This window comes from Cervus canadensis, chromosome 21 (genome assembly GCF_019320065.1).
Source record: "Cervus canadensis isolate Bull #8, Minnesota chromosome 21, ASM1932006v1, whole genome shotgun sequence".
Taxonomy (NCBI): Eukaryota; Metazoa; Chordata; class Mammalia; order Artiodactyla; family Cervidae; genus Cervus; species Cervus canadensis.
Window position 1 is genome coordinate 38,667,379 of NC_057406.1, and position 19,170 is coordinate 38,686,548.

General features: G+C 43.8%; 1 protein-coding gene across 2 annotated transcripts in view; it reads right to left on the reverse strand.

Annotated features, from left to right (window-relative positions):
* TMTC1 (transmembrane O-mannosyltransferase targeting cadherins 1) overlaps nucleotides 1-15,298 on the reverse strand; it is a 300,213-nt gene extending 284,915 nt beyond the window's left edge. Inside the window, exon 1 of one of the 2 annotated variants that reach the window (XM_043441635.1) lies at nucleotides 14,690-15,298. In XM_043441635.1, the coding sequence (XP_043297570.1) occupies nucleotides 14,690-15,243 (554 nt within the window). In that variant the 5' untranslated portion in view covers nucleotides 15,244-15,298. The remainder of the gene's footprint in view (nucleotides 1-14,689) is intronic. The other variant, XM_043441634.1, reaches the window with a different exon arrangement.
* Nucleotides 15,299-19,170: the final 3,872 nt, after the last annotated feature.

The following is a 19,170-nucleotide window of genomic DNA, read 5'->3' on the forward strand; positions in this document are numbered from 1 at the left end:
TTAAAGCTCAACATTCAGAAAACTAAGATCATGGAATCCGGTCCCATCATTTCATTGCAAATAGATGGGGGAACAGTGGAAACAGTGGCTGACTTTATTTTTCTGGGCTCCAAAATCACTGCAGATGGTGATTACAGCCATGAAATTAAAAGACGCTTACTCCTTGGAAGGAAAGTTATGACCGACCTAGACAGCATATTAAAAAGCAGAGACATCACTCTGTCAACAAAGTTCCGTCTAATCAAGTCTATGGTTTTTCCAGTAGTCATGTATGGATGTGAGAGTTGGACTAAAAAGAAAGCTGAGCACCGAAGAATTGATGCTTTTGAACTGTGGTGTTGGAGAAGACTCTTGAGAGTCCCTTGGACTGAAGGGAGATCCAACCAGTCCACTCTAAAAGAGATCAGTCCTGGGTGTTCATTGGAAGGACTGATGTTGAAGCTGAAACTCCAGTACTTTGGCCACCTGATGCAAAGAGCTGACTCATTTGAAAAGACCCTGATGCTGGGAAAGATTGAGGGCAGGAGGAGAAGGGGACAACAGAGGGTGAGATGGTTAGATGGCATCACCGACTCAATGGACATGAGTTTGAGTAAACTCCAGGAGTTGGTTATGGACACGGAGGCCTGGTGCGGTTCATGGGGTCTCAAAGAGTCAGACATGACTCAGCGACTGAACTGAACTGAATGCACACTCTCACAGCCTAAAGCTCCAGATAAAGCCCATCACTTTAATTTTCCTCTTGAAAAACACCTCTGGTTTAGAAGAAAATAAAAGCAGGTATATCTCTGAAAGGGACTTCTACTCGAGAATATACTAGGGTCCATCCTCAAGGGGACCCTAACTCTGTTTCAGTCAAAAAGCCATACCTTAGTGAACTGGCAGGGGTATGGAAACTGCTTGAGGTCTTGGCTCTCCATTGCAGGGACTCAAGTCTAGTTTGGGGCCCTGAACCTGGAATTTTCCTGGTTATATAAATAGGTCAAGTAACATTTAAAAGGGCTGCCTGTCCCCTTCACATCACCATTCCTATGGGTCACAACATTCCAGTTCTCACCACATCCTCATGCCTGCCATGTCAATGCTCTCACCTAGACTTTGGCCACTAAGCTCTGCCACCTGGCCTCTGGAACTCAAGGGTCCCATCACCCCCACTGGTCAGAAAGCCCCCCGCAGTGGCAGCATGTCCCACATCACACTTGGCCAGCAGAGAAGAAGTGCCACAGAGCTTCCAACCTTGCAGGCACTCTCCTATTTACATATTTCTCAATGCCTCAGTGCAGGGAGAAGCATTTGGCCCTCTCAGGGGATGCAGGATAGGGGGTACCAGGAAGGGGTGTGTAGACAATGTGATGAATGGACCTCAATGAGCTTCTGGATTCCTTTCTCTGTTATGCCAGGCAGACTTTGGCATCTCAACCTCATTAAACATAGGCCCCACTGAGTCGCAGTACTTCCCGGGATTCTGAATCACCAGTGTGCTGGTTACAATCGCTGATTCCTTGATCCCATCCCAAGATATTCTAAGCCAATAGATCTGAGACGGGGCCCAGAGATCTGCCTTAAGCAACCCAATAATTCAAGACAGGTGATACTCAGAACTGTAATGCTCAGGTCTCAAAGCTTAAGGGAAAGCTGCATATGGTTGCTATGTTTACCAGAAAAAATCCAGTTTTCTCAGCAATAACATAACATACATTCTTCTCCAGTAAAAACCATAAATGGGGGAAAGAAAAAACTAGATGTACCCCTTGTCTTCTGTTTTTGATGTCTCAAGTGATGGGTTCTCCCACATCCCCCTGGTGACTTTCCACAGCCCAGTACTAATTTTCCTGTCTTCCTCTCTCACCACTCATTTTTCTTCTTCTCATCTCCTGCCTTCATTACAGCTCTCAAATGCTTCTAAGTGCTTCCCATAGTCTTCTTAGATCATTCAGCCAATAAACAACAACATCTGGATCTTCTCGTTTTTCCTCTAAGGCCTGTCCCTTAGGCCCTTCATCATTTTGGTTGCTTTTCTTCTGCATTCCCTCCAGTACCAGGAATAAATCAACAAATCAGCATCACTTCATGTCTCTAAAGAACCAAAGGATGTGATTCACAGGCACCGGTGCAAACAAGAGTGCTGAAAGGAGACAGTGCCCTGAGGCAAAGGCAAGATATACCCCCTCCACCCCGCCTCCCACCCCGGCCCCCAGCTCCGAGGAAGAGCTGTAAGGAGGGACCAGGCTGTGTGGAGCTGGTCAGAAGGAGGCCACAGTCACCGTTGTCACATGAGTATTCAGAATAGCGACTGAACAAAGAAAGGGTGGGGAAACAGGGCAAGAAGATCAGAGGCCATAGAAGGAAGCGAGTCTCAGAAAATGTGGGTCCGCAAAGAATAAAAATTAACAGATCAATATCAAATATAGTATAGTTAGTTATAACTATAACTGACCTGTCAATTTTAAGAAAATGGGTTTCTTTCTTTTCAAGCTATGTATGTTTGGTGGAGTTCTTGGACGCAATGCCATTCAGACACCAGTTACCTGACGAGACAGCCCTATATGAGACTCCCTTACTTCAGACACCAGACCACCTGCACCTCCGACCTCCCAGCCACAAATTCAGGGGTCCCCACAACTCCCTTAGATTCAACAATTTGTAAGAACGACTCACAGAATTCAGGAAAGCATGATACTTATTTTTTTTAATTAATGTCTTTATTTTTAATTAAGCATAATTGCTTTACAATAAGTATGGGTTTCTGCCATATAACAACAAGGGTATATGTATGTCCCCTCCCGCTTGAACCTCCCTTCTACCTCCCACTTCAAGCATGATACTCTTTTATGATTACAGTTTTAATATAAAAGATATGAACCAAAATTGATAGGGGAAAAAAAAAAAGACCCATGGGGCCAATCTGAAAGGGTCCTAAGCATGAGCCTTCCATGTCTTCAGGACACATCAGCCCCTCAGCACACTGATGTAGAAATGCTGGCCAGGAAATCACAATCAAGCTTAACCAGGGTTTCAATGGGGAAGCTAACTGATTCCACCACTGGCCACTTCAGCACCCCTTTCCCTTCCCAGAGGTTGGAAGGTAGGGCCTTCCTAGATACTGGAACTGCAGAACCAACTCAAACTGGCGCTGTGCTGTTTTTAACAAGACACCAAGTTGTTTTCCAGAGACAACAGAATAAAACCATAAGTCATGCAGCTGAAGCACGCTCTGAGGAGAAAACTGTGACCTCAGATAACACCCGGAACCAAAGTTTCTCTGCCCTCAACCCTACCCCCCAACCCCCAACAGGGAACTAAAGGACAGGAACATGACTGCAACCTGAATGCCTTTCAGAAGTGAACGATCCATTGTTCAGGAAGATCCAGTATGACACCCCTTCATCACACCTTAGCATCAGTGGCCGAGTAACAAAGTCCTCCAATCCAAACCACCCAACAGTGCTTCTGCACACCGACCCTCCTCCACTAACCCTAAAAGCTTGAACCCTGCTTGCTGTCTCCTTGCTGCTTGGCCTCACAATAATGTCCTTTTCTCAAAAGCCAGTGCCACCGCATCATTACCAGCAGGCCTGGCTTAGAAACAAAAATCATCTGGCTCCAAATCCCAACTCTTTAATCATAAGATTAGTCTCTCCAGCAGGACCAGCTGCATTCTAAAGCTATCTGGAGGCCCACCATGAGTCAACTCCTCCTTAGCATAAACTCAGGTATGGTCCCAGAGAATCCCCAAGAACAACAAAATCACTCCTATCACTCTGGAAACTCGAATAGTTTAGACGCATCTTCCCAGAAACCTGGGGAAAGGCCAGACACATTCTTGCACAGCTGCGGGGAAGAGGAAGTCTCTCCCACTTAACCATAGCACCCTTGAGAAAGTATTTTCAGGTCCTTATACTCCATATGGGCTTCTCAGGTGGCCCTAGAGGTAAAGAACCCACCTGCCAATGCACGAGACATGAGACAGGTTAGATCCCTGGGTCGGGAAGATCCCCTGGAGGAGGCGAGGGCATGACAATTCCCTCCAGTATTCTTGCCTGGAGAATCCCATGGACAGAGGAGCCTGGCGAGCTGCCATAATCTGTGGAGTCGCAAAGAGTCAGACACGACTGAAGTAACTTGGCATGTGTGCATGCATGCATACTCCATTTAATCCAACCAGAAACGATATTTCATTGTCTAACTCATTAACTGGAAAAAAATGGCCTTTCATTACAGATAGCAGGACACTGGCATGGAGGAATTTGGGTCTCCACAAGTAGGGTGTAGAGAGAATCCTGTGTAATTCTGGGGTTTGCCCGAATTGTGTCCAGCTTCCAGCAAGCACCCCCCAAACATAATGCTTCAATCTGCCACAAAAGAAGCTCGTGATTTAAAAGTGCTAAAGATCTCATTCTCCACAGAGGATCACAGTCTCAGCAGGTTACGGCAGAGCCATAGGAGCCCTTTCAGGATCAGAGCTGCCCCTTCACCTCCTAGTAAGTAGGACCCACTGCAACTCTGTGTGTCCAGCAAATTCCCGGTCTGCTCCTACTTTTGTCTTTGATAGAGGAAGGGAAAAAGATACATAAGCCAAGAAATTTTTTGGCTTTTCCCTCTACCTTGTAAGGGTGTTGTTGCCATTGTTTAGTCGCTAAGTCATGTCCGACTCTGTGACCCCATGGACTGTAGCCCATCAGGCTCCTCTCTCCATTAGATTCTTCAGGCAAGAATTCTGGAGTGGGTTGCCATTCCCTTCTCCAGGGATCTTCCCAACCCAGGGATATCCTGCATTGGCAGGCAGATTCTTTACTGCTGAGCCACGTGGGAAGCCCTGTAAGGGAGCTGCTGCTGCTAAGTTGCTTCAGTCGTGTCCGACCCTGTGCGACCCCATAGACGGCAGCCCACCAGGCTCCTCCATCCCTGGGATTCTCCAGGCAAGAACACTGGAGTGGGTTGCCATTTCCTTCTCCAACGCATGAAAGTGAAGTGAAACGGAAGTCGCTCAGTCGTGTCCGATTCTTAGCGACCCCATGGACCGCAGCCTACCAGGCTCCTCCATCCATGGGATTTTCCAGGCCAGAGTACTGGAGTGGAGTACCACTGCCTTCTCCGTGTAAGGGTGTAGCCCTACCTAAATCATTACCTGAATATTTACCTACCTAAACATTTACCTGAAGAAGTTGGGCATTCACAAATATGATTTAAACAATTAATTTATCAAGTTCCTATGTTGCATGTCAGGCACTGTTCCAGCTGCTTAAGATAAACCTCACAGAGCTCACACAGTAGTGAGGAGACACAAAAAGCAACAATAAATACATGATGCCAGGTAACAGTGAGGGCTACCAAGGCAAAGAGGGTAGGAGAGTCTGAGAGTAAGGATGGCACATGGAGGAGTGCCTGCTATTTCCGATCGGTGGCCAGGGAAGGCCTCTGGGATGAAGCGACATTTGAGCAGAGACTGAAGGTGGTGAGAGAAGCAGCAATGCACGGACCTGGGGAAAGAGCATTCCAGGAAGAAGAAGGCAAGTGCAAAATCCCTTGGGAGCCAAAAGTTTGGCCCGTTCCAGGAATACAGACTCTACAACGTGACACAGAGAGAATGAGGTGGAGACTGAAGACTATAGGTCAGGGTGTGGCCAGGGTCAGATCAAACAGGAGCCATCTCTTATCATTTGGAAAAGGAACAAGGCATGATCAGCATTCCTCATCCCCCTTTTAAGTGGGGAGATTACATAATCAAAGTTTGAAAAAGTTGAATGTAGCTCCCAAGGATGATAGAGAATACATTTTTTATTAAAACAAAAATGACTGCTTCAGAAGATGTTTTCCAAACCTTCAGTGATTTGAAGAACTTACCTATTAAAAACTCTCATGATTCAGAAATATATTCCTCTCATTTTCCATCCCTCCTACACCATCAGACTGTAGTCTAAAGTCTATTTTACATCTAAAGCATATTCTAACAGACAAGGATCATAATCTTCTTCTCTTGGGGTTTCTAAGATAACCTTCGTTTGGAATGAAATTTTCAGAGAACTTTTTTTTTTTCATTTTTTCTATAAAACTCTTCATTGCCTCCAATCACATTTTTTCTTAGCTACACCTACATCCATTACCGAACATCCTAGAAAACCCAGTCAAACATCCTAAACAGTCTTCACTTGTCTCCTATCACAGACTTAAGATTATCAGTCTTGTAGCAATAGACTATTTCAAAATGAATGCCCAGAGAGGTCAAATCTAAAGGAAGAGAACCAAAAGGAACATGCCACTATTTCTTTTAGGTTGTGGGCAGAGAGGCTAGAGCTGACTTTCATGGTTGGCATATCATTTGTGCCTTAAAGTTGCAAAGTGCTGCAAAAAAGAAAAAAAAAAAGTCTCAAGATCCAAATATTAAAATGTTGAAAATCCTTACAGCTGCACATATTAAGATATTCTATTTTTTAACTCTGACATTTAAACCACCCACTTTCACTCATATGGTTTACATTACCATCAGAAGCATTCAATAAAATAAAACTTTACAGCAAACTAGTAGAACACTATGATCTAATAGCCTGAGCATGGAAGAGATCAAGGTCTTTTATTTGCCTTCCTTCTCCTTCTCTGTCATGGAAAAATCAGTTCTTTCTTGTTGAAGGAAGCTTCTCCTTGCTTCTCGATATGGAATGGCACAGCCAAGAAATCAGCAGGAGTTGCTTCTCCATGAGAGTTAAAAAGCTAAGCACCTTTTAAATCAATCAGGACCATTTTTCAATGCAGGCATTACAGGGTTTGGTTCTGGGTCAGTTCAGCGTCTACAAAGTGACTTCATGTGTTTCTCCTGAGTCCAGTGTTAAAAACAGGTCATGGCCAGTGAAGGATAAAGAAAGAAAATAAAAAAGATTATTGCTGCAGATTAAGTTTTCACAGATGTTTTGATTTTGCTCTACAACAGTCCAAAAATATTCCTGTGTGCCCTTGGAAATGAGATTATGAAAGACTCAATAGAAGATTTGACTAGAGACAGAAATTCATTAGAATTCTACATTCACTCCAAGCAACACAAAGGAATGATCATTTGTATCAGTTAAAGTTTGACCAGAGAAGCAGAACCACCAGGAATGATACAGCTAAAGGAATTTGCTACAGAGATTTGACCTTTCACAATCCAGAGAAACTCATTTAACAGCCTATGCAGGGCTGCTGCTACTGTGTCTGTAACAAGTGGGAAGCCAGGAGGGCAGGCGTTCCAGGAGGAGGGATGGAACCTGAAGTAGGGGAAAGAAGAAGGGGCTGGAATCCACAAAGAACTAGAATACTCTTCTCTTTCTTGCAGCCTCCTAGGCTCCAACTTTAATGATGGGAGGTGGCTTGCAAACAGGCCAGCATCCTCCATACAGCTGACCACACACGGGCACCAGGATTTCAAGTAGCTACGGGAGATATGGAAAACTCTGGAGGAGCCGCGGAATCAGCTCTGCTGCACGGCAGAGCAGGTGAGTCTGCAAGTCTGGGACAACCAGCATGAGCTGTGACATGCCAAAACCCACCCCCACCTTCTGAGTGAGGACATGGCTGAAACAGCAGGGCACTGTGGGACGTTCCCAGGGGAGACCCCCACCTCCAGTGTCCTCAGCCTGCCTTCTGTCTGTAGAAAAACTTTAGTTGAAGAATAAATTTAATCAGAGAGGTGAGAGAATGTAGAAACAAAGGAACGCAGTCAAACAAGACTAAATAGCCATCAAACAAGTCAAAGACTTTTAGTTCCTCCTCAAGGGCTATAGATAATACTCTAAGCCATATCCTTTGCAGACACTGAAACCCCCTACCAGGTGGAAGAAGATAATTACATGATGACCAGACTATAGCCACGACAGAAGCTGCCGTGATTCCAAGAATGGGCCTCAAGGAAATGGGAACAAACCGACCTGGAAATGAAGATCAACTGTAATTCAAACGATCAAAATGAAGCTGATCAGACATGTGATGACCAATTTCAAGATGACTGACTATCAGAGCTGACTGTGCTATTTCTACAAATAGCCACCTCCCTCCACCTATACACCCCTGAAATGCCCCTTTAGAAACTCTTGCCCAATATTTGTCAGTGAAGAGTCAGCCTTTGGACATGGGTCCACCCTCTCTTCAAGTTGCTGCCTCCAAAATAAAGCAAACTTTCCTTTCGACCAACCCTGTCTCTCAAGTATTGGCTTTCTACCATTGAGCAGCAGGACTGCATTTTTGGTAACACAGTCATTTCACTTACACTGTCCAAACCTCGAACAAATTTCTCCTGTCCGCCTCTAACCCAGTACAGCACAGGAAAGAAATTTCTAAGATGAAGTTCCAGTTAGCTAAATTGATACGGTACAAGTCACCACATCTTGGGAAGCTGCCTTCATCTTCCATTGTGCTTGGACCCCAAACTGGTCAAAGTAGACACTAATAATCCACTTCCCCACTTCAACTTCTACCCATTTCTTACATAAGAAAAACTGTGATTAGTATTAATATATTTCTATACAAGCAAGCACCTTTATGATAACAAGCATTACATTTCTTTATAAATAAATTTATGTAGCATTTACTATAAGGGAACTTCTATCTGTCAGTATGTGTGACATTCATTCACTTATTCGAAGGTAACAAACTACCTTTAATGAAATAAATCAGTTTGAGATTTGCACTGGGGAAAAACTCATGAAGAAAATGAAGGAAAAACAAACTATAGAGTAGAAGGAAATCCTGACTAAGAATTTATATCTAGAATATATTACGAAATCATAAAACTCAACATTAAAAAACTCTATTTAGAAAATTGACAGAAATATGAAGAGAAATTTTAACAAAGAGGATATATAGAGAATATATTATGAAAAAATATTTAACACCATCAGTTAGCCATCAGAGCCAATTAAAAACACAATGACATGTCACTACACACCTATCAGAATGGCTACAATAAAAAACAGTGACAAAAAACTGGTGAGGAAGCAGAGAAACTGGATAACACATACACTGCTGATGGGATGAGATGGAAAACAGTTTGTCAGTTTCTCAAAAAAACTAAACATGTAACTGCCACATGACCCAGCAATTGTACTCCTGACATTTACCCTAGAGAAATAAAAACTCTGTTCACATAAAACTCTGCAAATAAATGTTTGTAGCAACTTTATTTGCAATACCCAAAAACTGGAAACATTATGGTCAACAGCAAAAAACTGAAAACTTTTCTTCTAAGATTAGGAACAAGGTATAAATGCCCACTCCTGTCATTTCTATTCAGCATAGAACTGGAAGTCCTAGGTAGAACACTTAGGCAAGGAAAAGATATAAAGGGGATCTACATCAGAAAGGAAGTATACCCTGGAGAAGGAAACGGCAACCCACTCCAGTATTCTTGCCTAGAAAATCCCATGGACGAAGGAGCTTGGTGCGAGCTACTGTCCACAGGGCCCCAAAGAGTCGGGCACGACTGAGCGACTTCCCTTTCCTTTCCTTTCATTTTTATAAGGTGTCTTGAATTTTCAGGCGATTATTTACGCCAAATATTCAAATAAACTGAACTTGAAACTACATCTTAAAATCACTGCATTCCAAAGCATTCAATCAAGATTTTAAAAAATAATGAAGCACAGCATAGTTCTCATGAAAAATACTGCTAATATCTTCTTTAACAAGAACAAAAAGAAATAAAACTATTTTTATTCCAAAAAAATAAAATAAAATCATTTAATGATAAAAAAAAAGAAAGGAAAAATAAAATTATCTCTGTTTACAGATGACATGATCTCATATATAGACAACCCTAAAGATGCTACCAAAAATCTATCAGAACTAATATAATTCAGTAAAGTTACAGAATACAAAAATCAGCATAAAATACCAGCTGTATTTCCATACACTAATAATAACCTCCTGGAGAAGGGCATGGCAACCCACTCCACTATTCTTGCCTGGAGAATCCCCATGGATACAGGAGCCTGGCAAGCTACAGTACAGTCCATGGGGTCACAAAGAGTCAAACACGACTGAGCGACTAAGCACACACAATAATAAACTATCCAAAATTAAGGGAAAAAAAAATCCCACTTACTATAGCAACAAAAAGAATGAACTACTGAGGAATAAAATTAACCACAGGGGTGTCCTCAGCGGTAAATAATCTGCCTGCAATGCAGGAGACACGGGAGGAAGAGCCCCTGGAGGAGGGCATGGAAACCCACTCCAGCATTCTTGGAGGGAAAATTCCACGGACAGAGGAGCCTGGCGGGCTATAGTCCATGGGATCACAAAGAGCTAGACATGGCTGAAGCCACTGAGTAGCAGCAGCAAATTTAACCATAGAGATGAAAGTCTTACACACTTAAAACTACAAATCACTGATGGAAGAAATTAAAGAAGACACAAATGAATGGAAAGACATGCCACGTTCATAAATGGGAAGACTTAATATTGTTAAAATGTCCATACATTATCGATTCAATGTAATCCCTATCAAAATCCCAAGGCATTTTTTACAGAAAAAGAAAAAAATCATAAATTTTATATTGAATCAAAAAATCCTGAATATAAAAAGAAATCTTGATAAACAGGAACAAAACTGGAGGCACCACACTTCCTGACTTCAAAATATACTCCAATGCTACAGTAATTAAAACAGTGCAGTACTGGCGTAAAACCAGACTTACAAATCAATGGAAAAGAACAGAGACATTAACCCATGTATATATGGTCAAATGATCTTTGACAAGGGTTCCAAGAATATACAATGGGGAAAGGATAGTCTTCAATAAATGGTACTGGGAAAACTGGCTAACCACATACAAATGAATCAAATTAGACTTTTACAACATATACAAAAGTCAACCCAAAAATATAGTAAAAATGTAAATATAAGACCTGAAACTATAAAACTCCTATAAGAAAAATACAGAGGAAAAACTTCATGATGTTAGGCTTGGCAATGGTTTCTAAGATATGATAACAAAAGTACAAACAATAAAAGCGAAAATTAGACAAGTGGGACTATATCAAACTAAAGAAGCTTTTCAGAATAAAGGAAACAAATCAAGAGTGAAGAGACAACCTACAGAATAGCAGAAAATTTTTGCAAACCAAATATCAGACATGTTGTTAATATCTAGCAAACCAAATATCAATTTGTTAATATCTAAAATATATAAGGAATTTCTACAACTTAAAAGAAATTAAATACCTTGATTTTAAAAATGGGCAAAGAACAACTTGAATAGACATTTCTCCAAAGAAGACATACGAATGACCAATAGGTAGAGGGAAAGATGCTTAACATCACTAATCAGGCAAATTGTGCTTTAATCATGTAAATCAAAACCACGATGAGATACCACGTCATTCCTCTTAGGTTGGTTTTTATGAAAACAAACAAAAGGTAAGCATCAGCAAAGATGTGAAGAATTGGGAATGTTTGTACACTATTGGTAAGAAAGTAAAATGGTACAGCCACTATGGAAAACAGGATAGAGGTTCCTCAAAAATTAAAAATACAATTACTATATGATTCAGCAATCCTTCTTCTGGGTCTATATCCAAAAGAATTGAAATTTTGACTTTGAAAACATATATGTACTCCTGTGTTTACTACAGCATTATTTACAATAATCAAGATAAAAAACAAATCAAGTGCCCATCATCAGATGAATGGATAAAGGAAAAGTGATATATACACATGATGTAATATTATTCAGCCTTAAAAAGGAGGAAATCCTGCAATGTGCAACAACACAGAAGACTGTGGAGAGTATTATGCTACATGAAACAAGCCAGCCATAGGAGTCCACTTATGTGAGGTCCCTGAAATAGTCAAACTCACAGGAACAGATACTAAGATGCTGGTTGCCAAGGGCACGGTGAGGTGAGAGCAGCATCCAGAGTTGCTCTTTGACAGGTACCTAGTTTCAATTATACTAGAGGAATAAGTGCTACAGAGTTGCTGAACAACATTGGACCTACAGTTGAAATACTATATTATGCTCTCAAAAACTTGTTCAGATGGTAGATCTCATGTTAGGTGTCCTTACAATATTAATTAATTAGCTACTAATTAAGTGGCTTTAAATTTTCAAAATTTTTGCTTAAAAAGGTTAAGATACAGGTAAGATAGTTTGCACATATCTCAAAGGCCACTTTGTGTTTGCACCAATTGTGCTCGTGTGCTCAGTCCTGTCCAACCCTTTGTGATCTCACGTGACTGTAGCCCGCCAGGCTCCTCTGCTCATGGGATTTCCCAGACAAGAATACTGGAGTGGGTTGTTATTTCCTTCTCCGGGGCATCTCCCTGACCCAGGGATCAAACTCGACTCTCTTGTGTCTCCTGCGTTGGCAGGTGGATTCTTTACCACTGAGCCTCCTGGGAAGCCCTCTTACCTAAATTAAAAAACATAAAGACATGACCTATGTAAAGTTCCTAGGCCAATGCTTGATTCACACTAAACAGTTAATAAACACGATTTTCTGTCCTTCTTCCAAACAATCTTCAGAGTTGTGTGGGCCTAACATTGTTAACATCATCCTTTATATATGCCCAGCCTCACACTATTGCACTATTGCCCTAGAATTCGCAGTTGCACCTCAGGTGACTGTGATGAGAAAGTCTCCACAACTTCTTCAAATCAATGCCTGTGAGAACAAAAAGATTAGTTAAATTTCTCTTTCTGAGGAGGCACTATTCCTTTCCAGTTAGTGCTCCGCTGCGCTCTAGATTTGCAACTCAACCATCTTAAAAAAAAAAAAAAAAACAGTGTATCTTACACAGCCAGTAGGATATACTCCACAAAGAGCAATGCATCTTAGCTACCAGACTGCTTTTTCTAACCAGTGAGTATCACAAGTGAAGTTGCCCTCTGCCCCCTCAATTCTTCTCCTTAGCCCCTGTTCTGCTCAATGCATGTTTTCCTGTTCATCGATGGTCTTGCCTCACTGTCTACTCTTTTCCTCGCCTCCTCTGTCTTCTGCCTCTGCCACTTCCTGCATGAATTTTATTTTATTTTTTTTCCTGCACGAATTTTAAACAAAGTTTTTAGAAAGTCCACCAACTGGGCACAGGCATTTGACCCTGACCTTTGTATATGGGCTTCCCTTGTGGCTCAACTGGTAAAGAATCCACCAGCAATGTGGGAGACCTGGGTTCAATCCCTGGGTTGGGAAGATCCCCTGGAGAAGGGAAAGGCTACCCACTCCAGTATTCTGGCCTGGAGAATTCCATGGACTGTACAGTCCATGGGGTCGCAAAGAGTTGGATAGGACTGAGTGGCTTTCACTTCACTTCACTTTGTATATGGAGAACATTCAAAGGAGGGACCTAGGCAGTCTCCAATGGCTAGTACAAGCCCAGCACACCTCCTGCTGTGAGCTTCCACACCTTAAAGTAACCAACAACTCTCTCTGTAATAAATGAAAAGGCAGGTTGGCTTACACACATTGTGTTACCTGAGAACGTGCCATTTTGAAAAACATTTAGGGGAAAAAGAAATGAGCAACTTAGTAGCTGAGGTTATCCTTCAACTGAAAAACAAGACCACTTTCCAATAGGATAAATGTTTATAAAATAATCTTCAGAGTCAAATGTGGAATTTCCTTACCCTCCTGAAAACAGTCAACTTTCAGTGGAAGAATTAAGTCCAATCGCTCTGGTTTCCTTTTCTAAGTCATCAGCCACCTGTCAAGAGACCTGGGCCTCCGGGTCTGAGCAGGCTTTTCAAGCTGCCTACCCTGTCTCATATGACCAGTACCATAAGGACGGGTTCGTGTTACACCCGTTGGAGAAGGCTTAAAAAGCTGATGATACTGAACCAGAATTATGTCAACAGTTTTGTCCGGCACATTATAAGCTTAAATACTGAGCCAAATCATAATGGGTTGAGTCAAGCTCATGACACACGAGCCAGCACCCTGGAATCAGCCTTTCTCCCCTCCCATCTGAAGCTAGCCCTCTTTTTAAATTCAAGAAAATACTCCATCCATCAGAAATCTGACTCCCTTTGCACCTCATTCACACTTGAAATGCTGAATCATGACTCTGAGGTTGTAAAAGAAAAACTACTTCGACTGGGACGCCGGGATCCCCAGAAGACCCCACGTTTTCCTGCCCTCCTTTGCTTTGCATCTTTTAAAGTCTAAATCTGGAGCTCTTTCCAAAGATCCGAGAGGCTCCAGGAACAGTCAAGGCTGCAGGTCAGGAGAGAGCTTCTGCCCGCCGTCGTTTCCTCCCCAAACCCCCGCGCCCCGGCATCTCAGGGCTGCTAACTCCCCATCTGCAAAGCTGCCCAGCAGCCGCCGAGAAATGCTCAACTTGGGAGCTTCACCACTACAGCCACCGCCTCGTCGGGCGCGCGCTGGTCTGACTTGCCCACAGTCCCACGGGAGTGAGGTGTGCGCAGGCGGCTCCACGGCCCCTCCAGCCCTGGCCCCAGAGACCAGCCCGCCCCGAGCGCAGACTCTCCAGAAACTCGATCCCAACTCGCAGCCCGCGCCTTCCGAGCCGCCCCGGGAGCCCGGAGAAGCGGGGCCGAGGACCACCAAGCAGAGAGGCGTGGGCAACCTGGAGAGCAGGGAGGCGTGGAGGGCAAGGAGCAGCAAGAAAAGACGCGCCCCCCAAGCGGGTCCCTCAACTTCTCCCAGCCCGGGTAGAGGATGAGGAGAAACGGCGGCTGCGAGCCCAGGGTGAGGGACTCACTTGAAGGTGAGGACGCAGAGCGGCCGGTAAGACTTGTGGCTGGTGTTCTCGGCCATGCCCTTGCCCCAGAAATCGTTGGAGAAGATGCCCCAGCGCAGCGGGGCTCCGGGCCGCACGTCGGGGTTGTTGACGATCGCCCACACGTCGTCGTGCACGAACTCGCCCCTCAGGGAGCGGCCGTAGCACAGGCAGCTCGCCCCGGCCAGCAGCGCCGCGGCTCCTGCCGGCGCGAGTCCGCAGTCCCGCCGCCGGGAGGGCGCGCGGTCCCCGCCGCCGCCTCGGGCAGAGCTGGTCACCACCATCGCGCCGCCGCCGCTGTCCTGGTCTCTCCCGGGTGTCTGGCATCCTCCCCGGCCGGGGCCCGGACGGTGCGCGGCAGCTGCCGGGAGATGCACTCGGGCATGGCCGGCGGCAGCTGGACCGGCCGCTGGCGTCCCGCGCTCCGCCGCCGCCTGCGCCGCCGAGTTGGCCCAGCTGCAGATAAACAGCAGTCCCCCCGCCTCCCCGGGCCATCGCCACCTCCTCCGCCCCACTGCGCATGCCCCGCTCGCCATCGCCTCCACCCCCCAATCCCGGGACCGGCGCCGCTTTCCTCCCGCGCCCCGCACCCTCCGCCCGTGCCCCGCTGGTCTGGCGCTCCGCCCGCCGGCGCGGCGGTAAGAGGCGGCGAGAGTCCGCGTGCAGGTGGAGAGGTCGCTGCGTGGGGCCGCCCGGAGCGGCGGGGAAGGGGCACCGGGGTCCTCTCCGCTGTGCCCGCGATGCCCTCCGTCCCTCATCATTTCCCCATTAAGGGTCTGCTGTGGGGACCTCACCGGCGGGCACCTCCAGGCCCCGGGCCAGGACGGGCTTAGCAGGTGCGCAGCCGGAACCCCCGCCCGCGCTCCGGGAGAGGCAAGTTGTCGCCGCCGCCGCCCGGGACGTCCCCGGCTTTTCAGCACCCCGGACAACAGCGGCGGCCCCGGGCCACGCTCTTTGTCGGCTCCGCGCTTCTGTCCCGTCTCCGCCCGCGCTGTCTGCTTCCCCGGCTTTCTGTCCCCACCACCCCGCGTCCCGCGGTTGCAGCCTCGGGGCAGGGGTGGAAACCGCAGGGAAATGGAGCTTCCGAAACGTCTTTCTGAAAACCGAGAGAGGGTCTCCCTGAGGTGGGCTTCCTGCCCGCCCTGCCCCGGGGTTGTTCACCGGCTGTTTTCCTTTACCGCCCATTGCTCTGCTCGCCTTTATAAAAAGTCTCGGGTGCGACTTTAGGTTTGGGTTTGGGAGCCGAGTTGGCTTCTGAAACATTTCTCCTCGTTTGTTTTTTTTTCTGCGGTTCTTAAAACAATCCGGGAGATGCCAAGCAAATTACTTTTTGTCCCCATATGAGTGGATCACTTGGGTCTGATTATTACTTCCGACTCTGTGAGTGAATTTGAACTCTTCTTGATAAGTCAGTAGGATTCAAAACAAAAACCAAACTGCTTTAAGGCCTCTGGCTTTGGCTCGCCATCTTACAGTTTCTCTGAAAGGTTGTTTTCGGGTTTTTTTTTTAATATTGCTAATTATAATATATTAATAAGTAAGTATACCGTTGTGATGAAGTTCAGTAGAATTTCTCCATGTTTGATATATCTGTGAACTCTTCAATGGACCTTGTGAGTTTTTATTGCTATGTAATATTGAAGTTACCTGGAATTTGACACATCCAGATAGAGAAATTTAAATACAAAATTCACCGTATTATTCTCATCCTTCCAAAATCCCTAGGAGTTTTGATGATCTAGAAAGAAAGAAGAGTAGGGGGGGAAAAAAGCAAAAATTCTTCTTGCACTGACTAAAAGCTTATGTGACTCTAGGACACCATTTTTTTTTTTTTTTAAGTTAAGCTACATCTGAGCAGTTGAAAACTCAATGAATTAAGACGACATATTCCAAGTCAGGATGTTTTTATCCATTTCACTTTGTTTTTTAGTGACTTGGTAATTAGTGACTGAGAAGTGTGTTCATCCTTGCATCAAAACTTTTTAACCCTTGGGTAGCCTTCATATCCAGACCCCACACACACCTGAGTCTACCATCTACCCCACAGGACACAATACAGTCTTTCTTCTTTGCCTGCCCATTAATTTAATTTAAATGTGTGAATGTTTATGTTGTACTACATTATGCTAAGTACTGCGCTGGATGACCAAAGTTTCTCAGATTGTGGTGATATGTAAGATCAACACCATAAAATTCTAACAACTTTCTAAGACAGTGAACTTGTGCTGACTGAAATGATAGTAGCTATAATAAACCAATGTATCAGTCATTATCTACAATTAATAAAGGCTTTCTTGAGACAATACTTTAGTCCCAAAGAGTGCTTCTCATGGTAGATTTTTATAAAGTTTTTTCCCCCTTAAATCTCTCTTGTAGTAGGTACAGCCTGCCCACCTCCTTCTCTTCTGAGTTATTTTCTCTTTTAGAAGAAAACACTTTCCATAATTCTCCATGACAATGGAGAGAAATGAAGAAAGGCAAAACTGAACTCTAAAAAGACAATAAAACAGAGAAAAGAAGGAAACCTGTGAGTGGGGTTCCAGGTTTCTGAGCACAGAGAGTTTCATCAGTCTTTGCTCCAGGTTTGCTCTAGGTTGACTGTCATCTCCATTCTATTTAGTTCATATCATGAATTTGGGTTTAATGTACTTTGAAATAATGAGATACCTCAAGTCTTCTCAAGGACAAGCAAGTAAGTAAATACATTTTAAAAGTAAACAGTTCCTTTGCAGCCCCATCATTCCCTGATCCAATACTATTCTGTTACCGAAAAACTGTGGAAGTGTTGATGTCACAGAGAGGAGGTTTACACTGATATGCTGACATGTCATCCCTCTGCTTCTTTCTTAAGGTGTAAAGTACTCATCTTGCCTAATGAAGAGGCCCCAAAGCAAATTAAGTTAATTCTTATTACTTAGTCTCTGATTATTTTTAAAGGATTTATAATTAGAGCAATACTACCTACTAAGACACCTTTTGTCCACTTAGAGCAATTTAAAACATAAATTATTACAAAGGGCTTCTCTAAGGCTCTAATACAGATTAAGTCACTCAGGAAAGTTAAAGTGAACCATAGTTCTGAAAGACCATGGACACATAGGACACAACTAACAACTAAAAGTAAATCAAAGACAAGTAGATAATTTAATAAAATAAATTTCAAAGGACTGCCCATTGTGCTGCTTTGCTCATTACATCCTGTTCGGGAACACAGATATAAAGAAACTGGTGACTGAAGCAAAAACTCACAATGTGAGAGCTACGGGTTTTAGTTTCATCTGGGAACTTACTGAGGACTGTAGCCAGAGAGAAAACCTCCCAGATAGTTCTGAGGAACTGCTCAGATTAGGTGGAGTGGGAGACGGGCGGGGGGATGGGGGGGTGTGGGAGGAAGTCCACATACATGTGATTTTGGCAAAGGAGTATGTGCAAAGGAGTAAGTCAGACCTAGAAGACACATGCGATATCACATGTATGGAATCTAAAGAAATGGTACAAATGAACCTGTTTACAGAAGAGAAATTGAGTCAGAAATGTAGAAAGCAAGCTTGTAATTGCCAGAGAGGAAAGTAGGGGGAAGGCTAATTGGGAGATTAGGATGGAGATATACACACCACTATATATAGAATAGATAACTATTAAGAACCTACTGAATAGTACAGGGAACTCTATTCCATACTCTGTAATGAACTATATGGGAATAGAATCTAAAAAACAGTGGATATATGTGCATTTTTAACTGATTCACTTTGCTGTATGGCAGAAACTAACAAAGCATCATAAATCAACTTACTGCAATAAAAAGTTAATTACAAAAAGTAAATAAAAATTAAAAGGCATCAATTTAAAAAAAGGAGTATATGCAATCAAGTACAGATCTTTGTAGAAGGTTACCGCTAGTCACAAGAAACAGATATCTCAGTCAATAATTTTAGTGCTTTTCTAAGTATGGGAAGATGCAAGAATCTTGGTCTATTGAATGTTCTCCTAAAAATATCCAACTTTCTGAGACCTGTTCTGCCAGTTTTCTCAGAACACAGAGTGCCTCATCCTGAGCTTCACCCTGAATTCCTTTCAAGGTGATTTGTAGGTCAGCAACTACAGTGGCTAAAGACTTGATGTTTTTTTTCCCTAGAACTGGGTGGGGAGCAACATTCTGTAGTTGGCAGGACAAATGCAATGTTACAAAATAAAAATTCAAGAAAAGAGCTGATAACATAATTTACATCAAAAAATTTTTGTCGCCTAGTTATTTAACTATTACCTGTAAATTTATTTAACTATTACCTATTAACTATTTCCTCTGTTCTTGAAGAAAATGAAGGAAAATAGGAAAAAAAGAAAATGGAAATATAGCTACCCATTACCCCTGGGTTACGGTAGCACAGGCAACATGCTCCCTAAGAAGCTGACCCAGCACCTGGAGGGCAAATGGGGGATCAGGGTTGCCAAATGATCTGAGG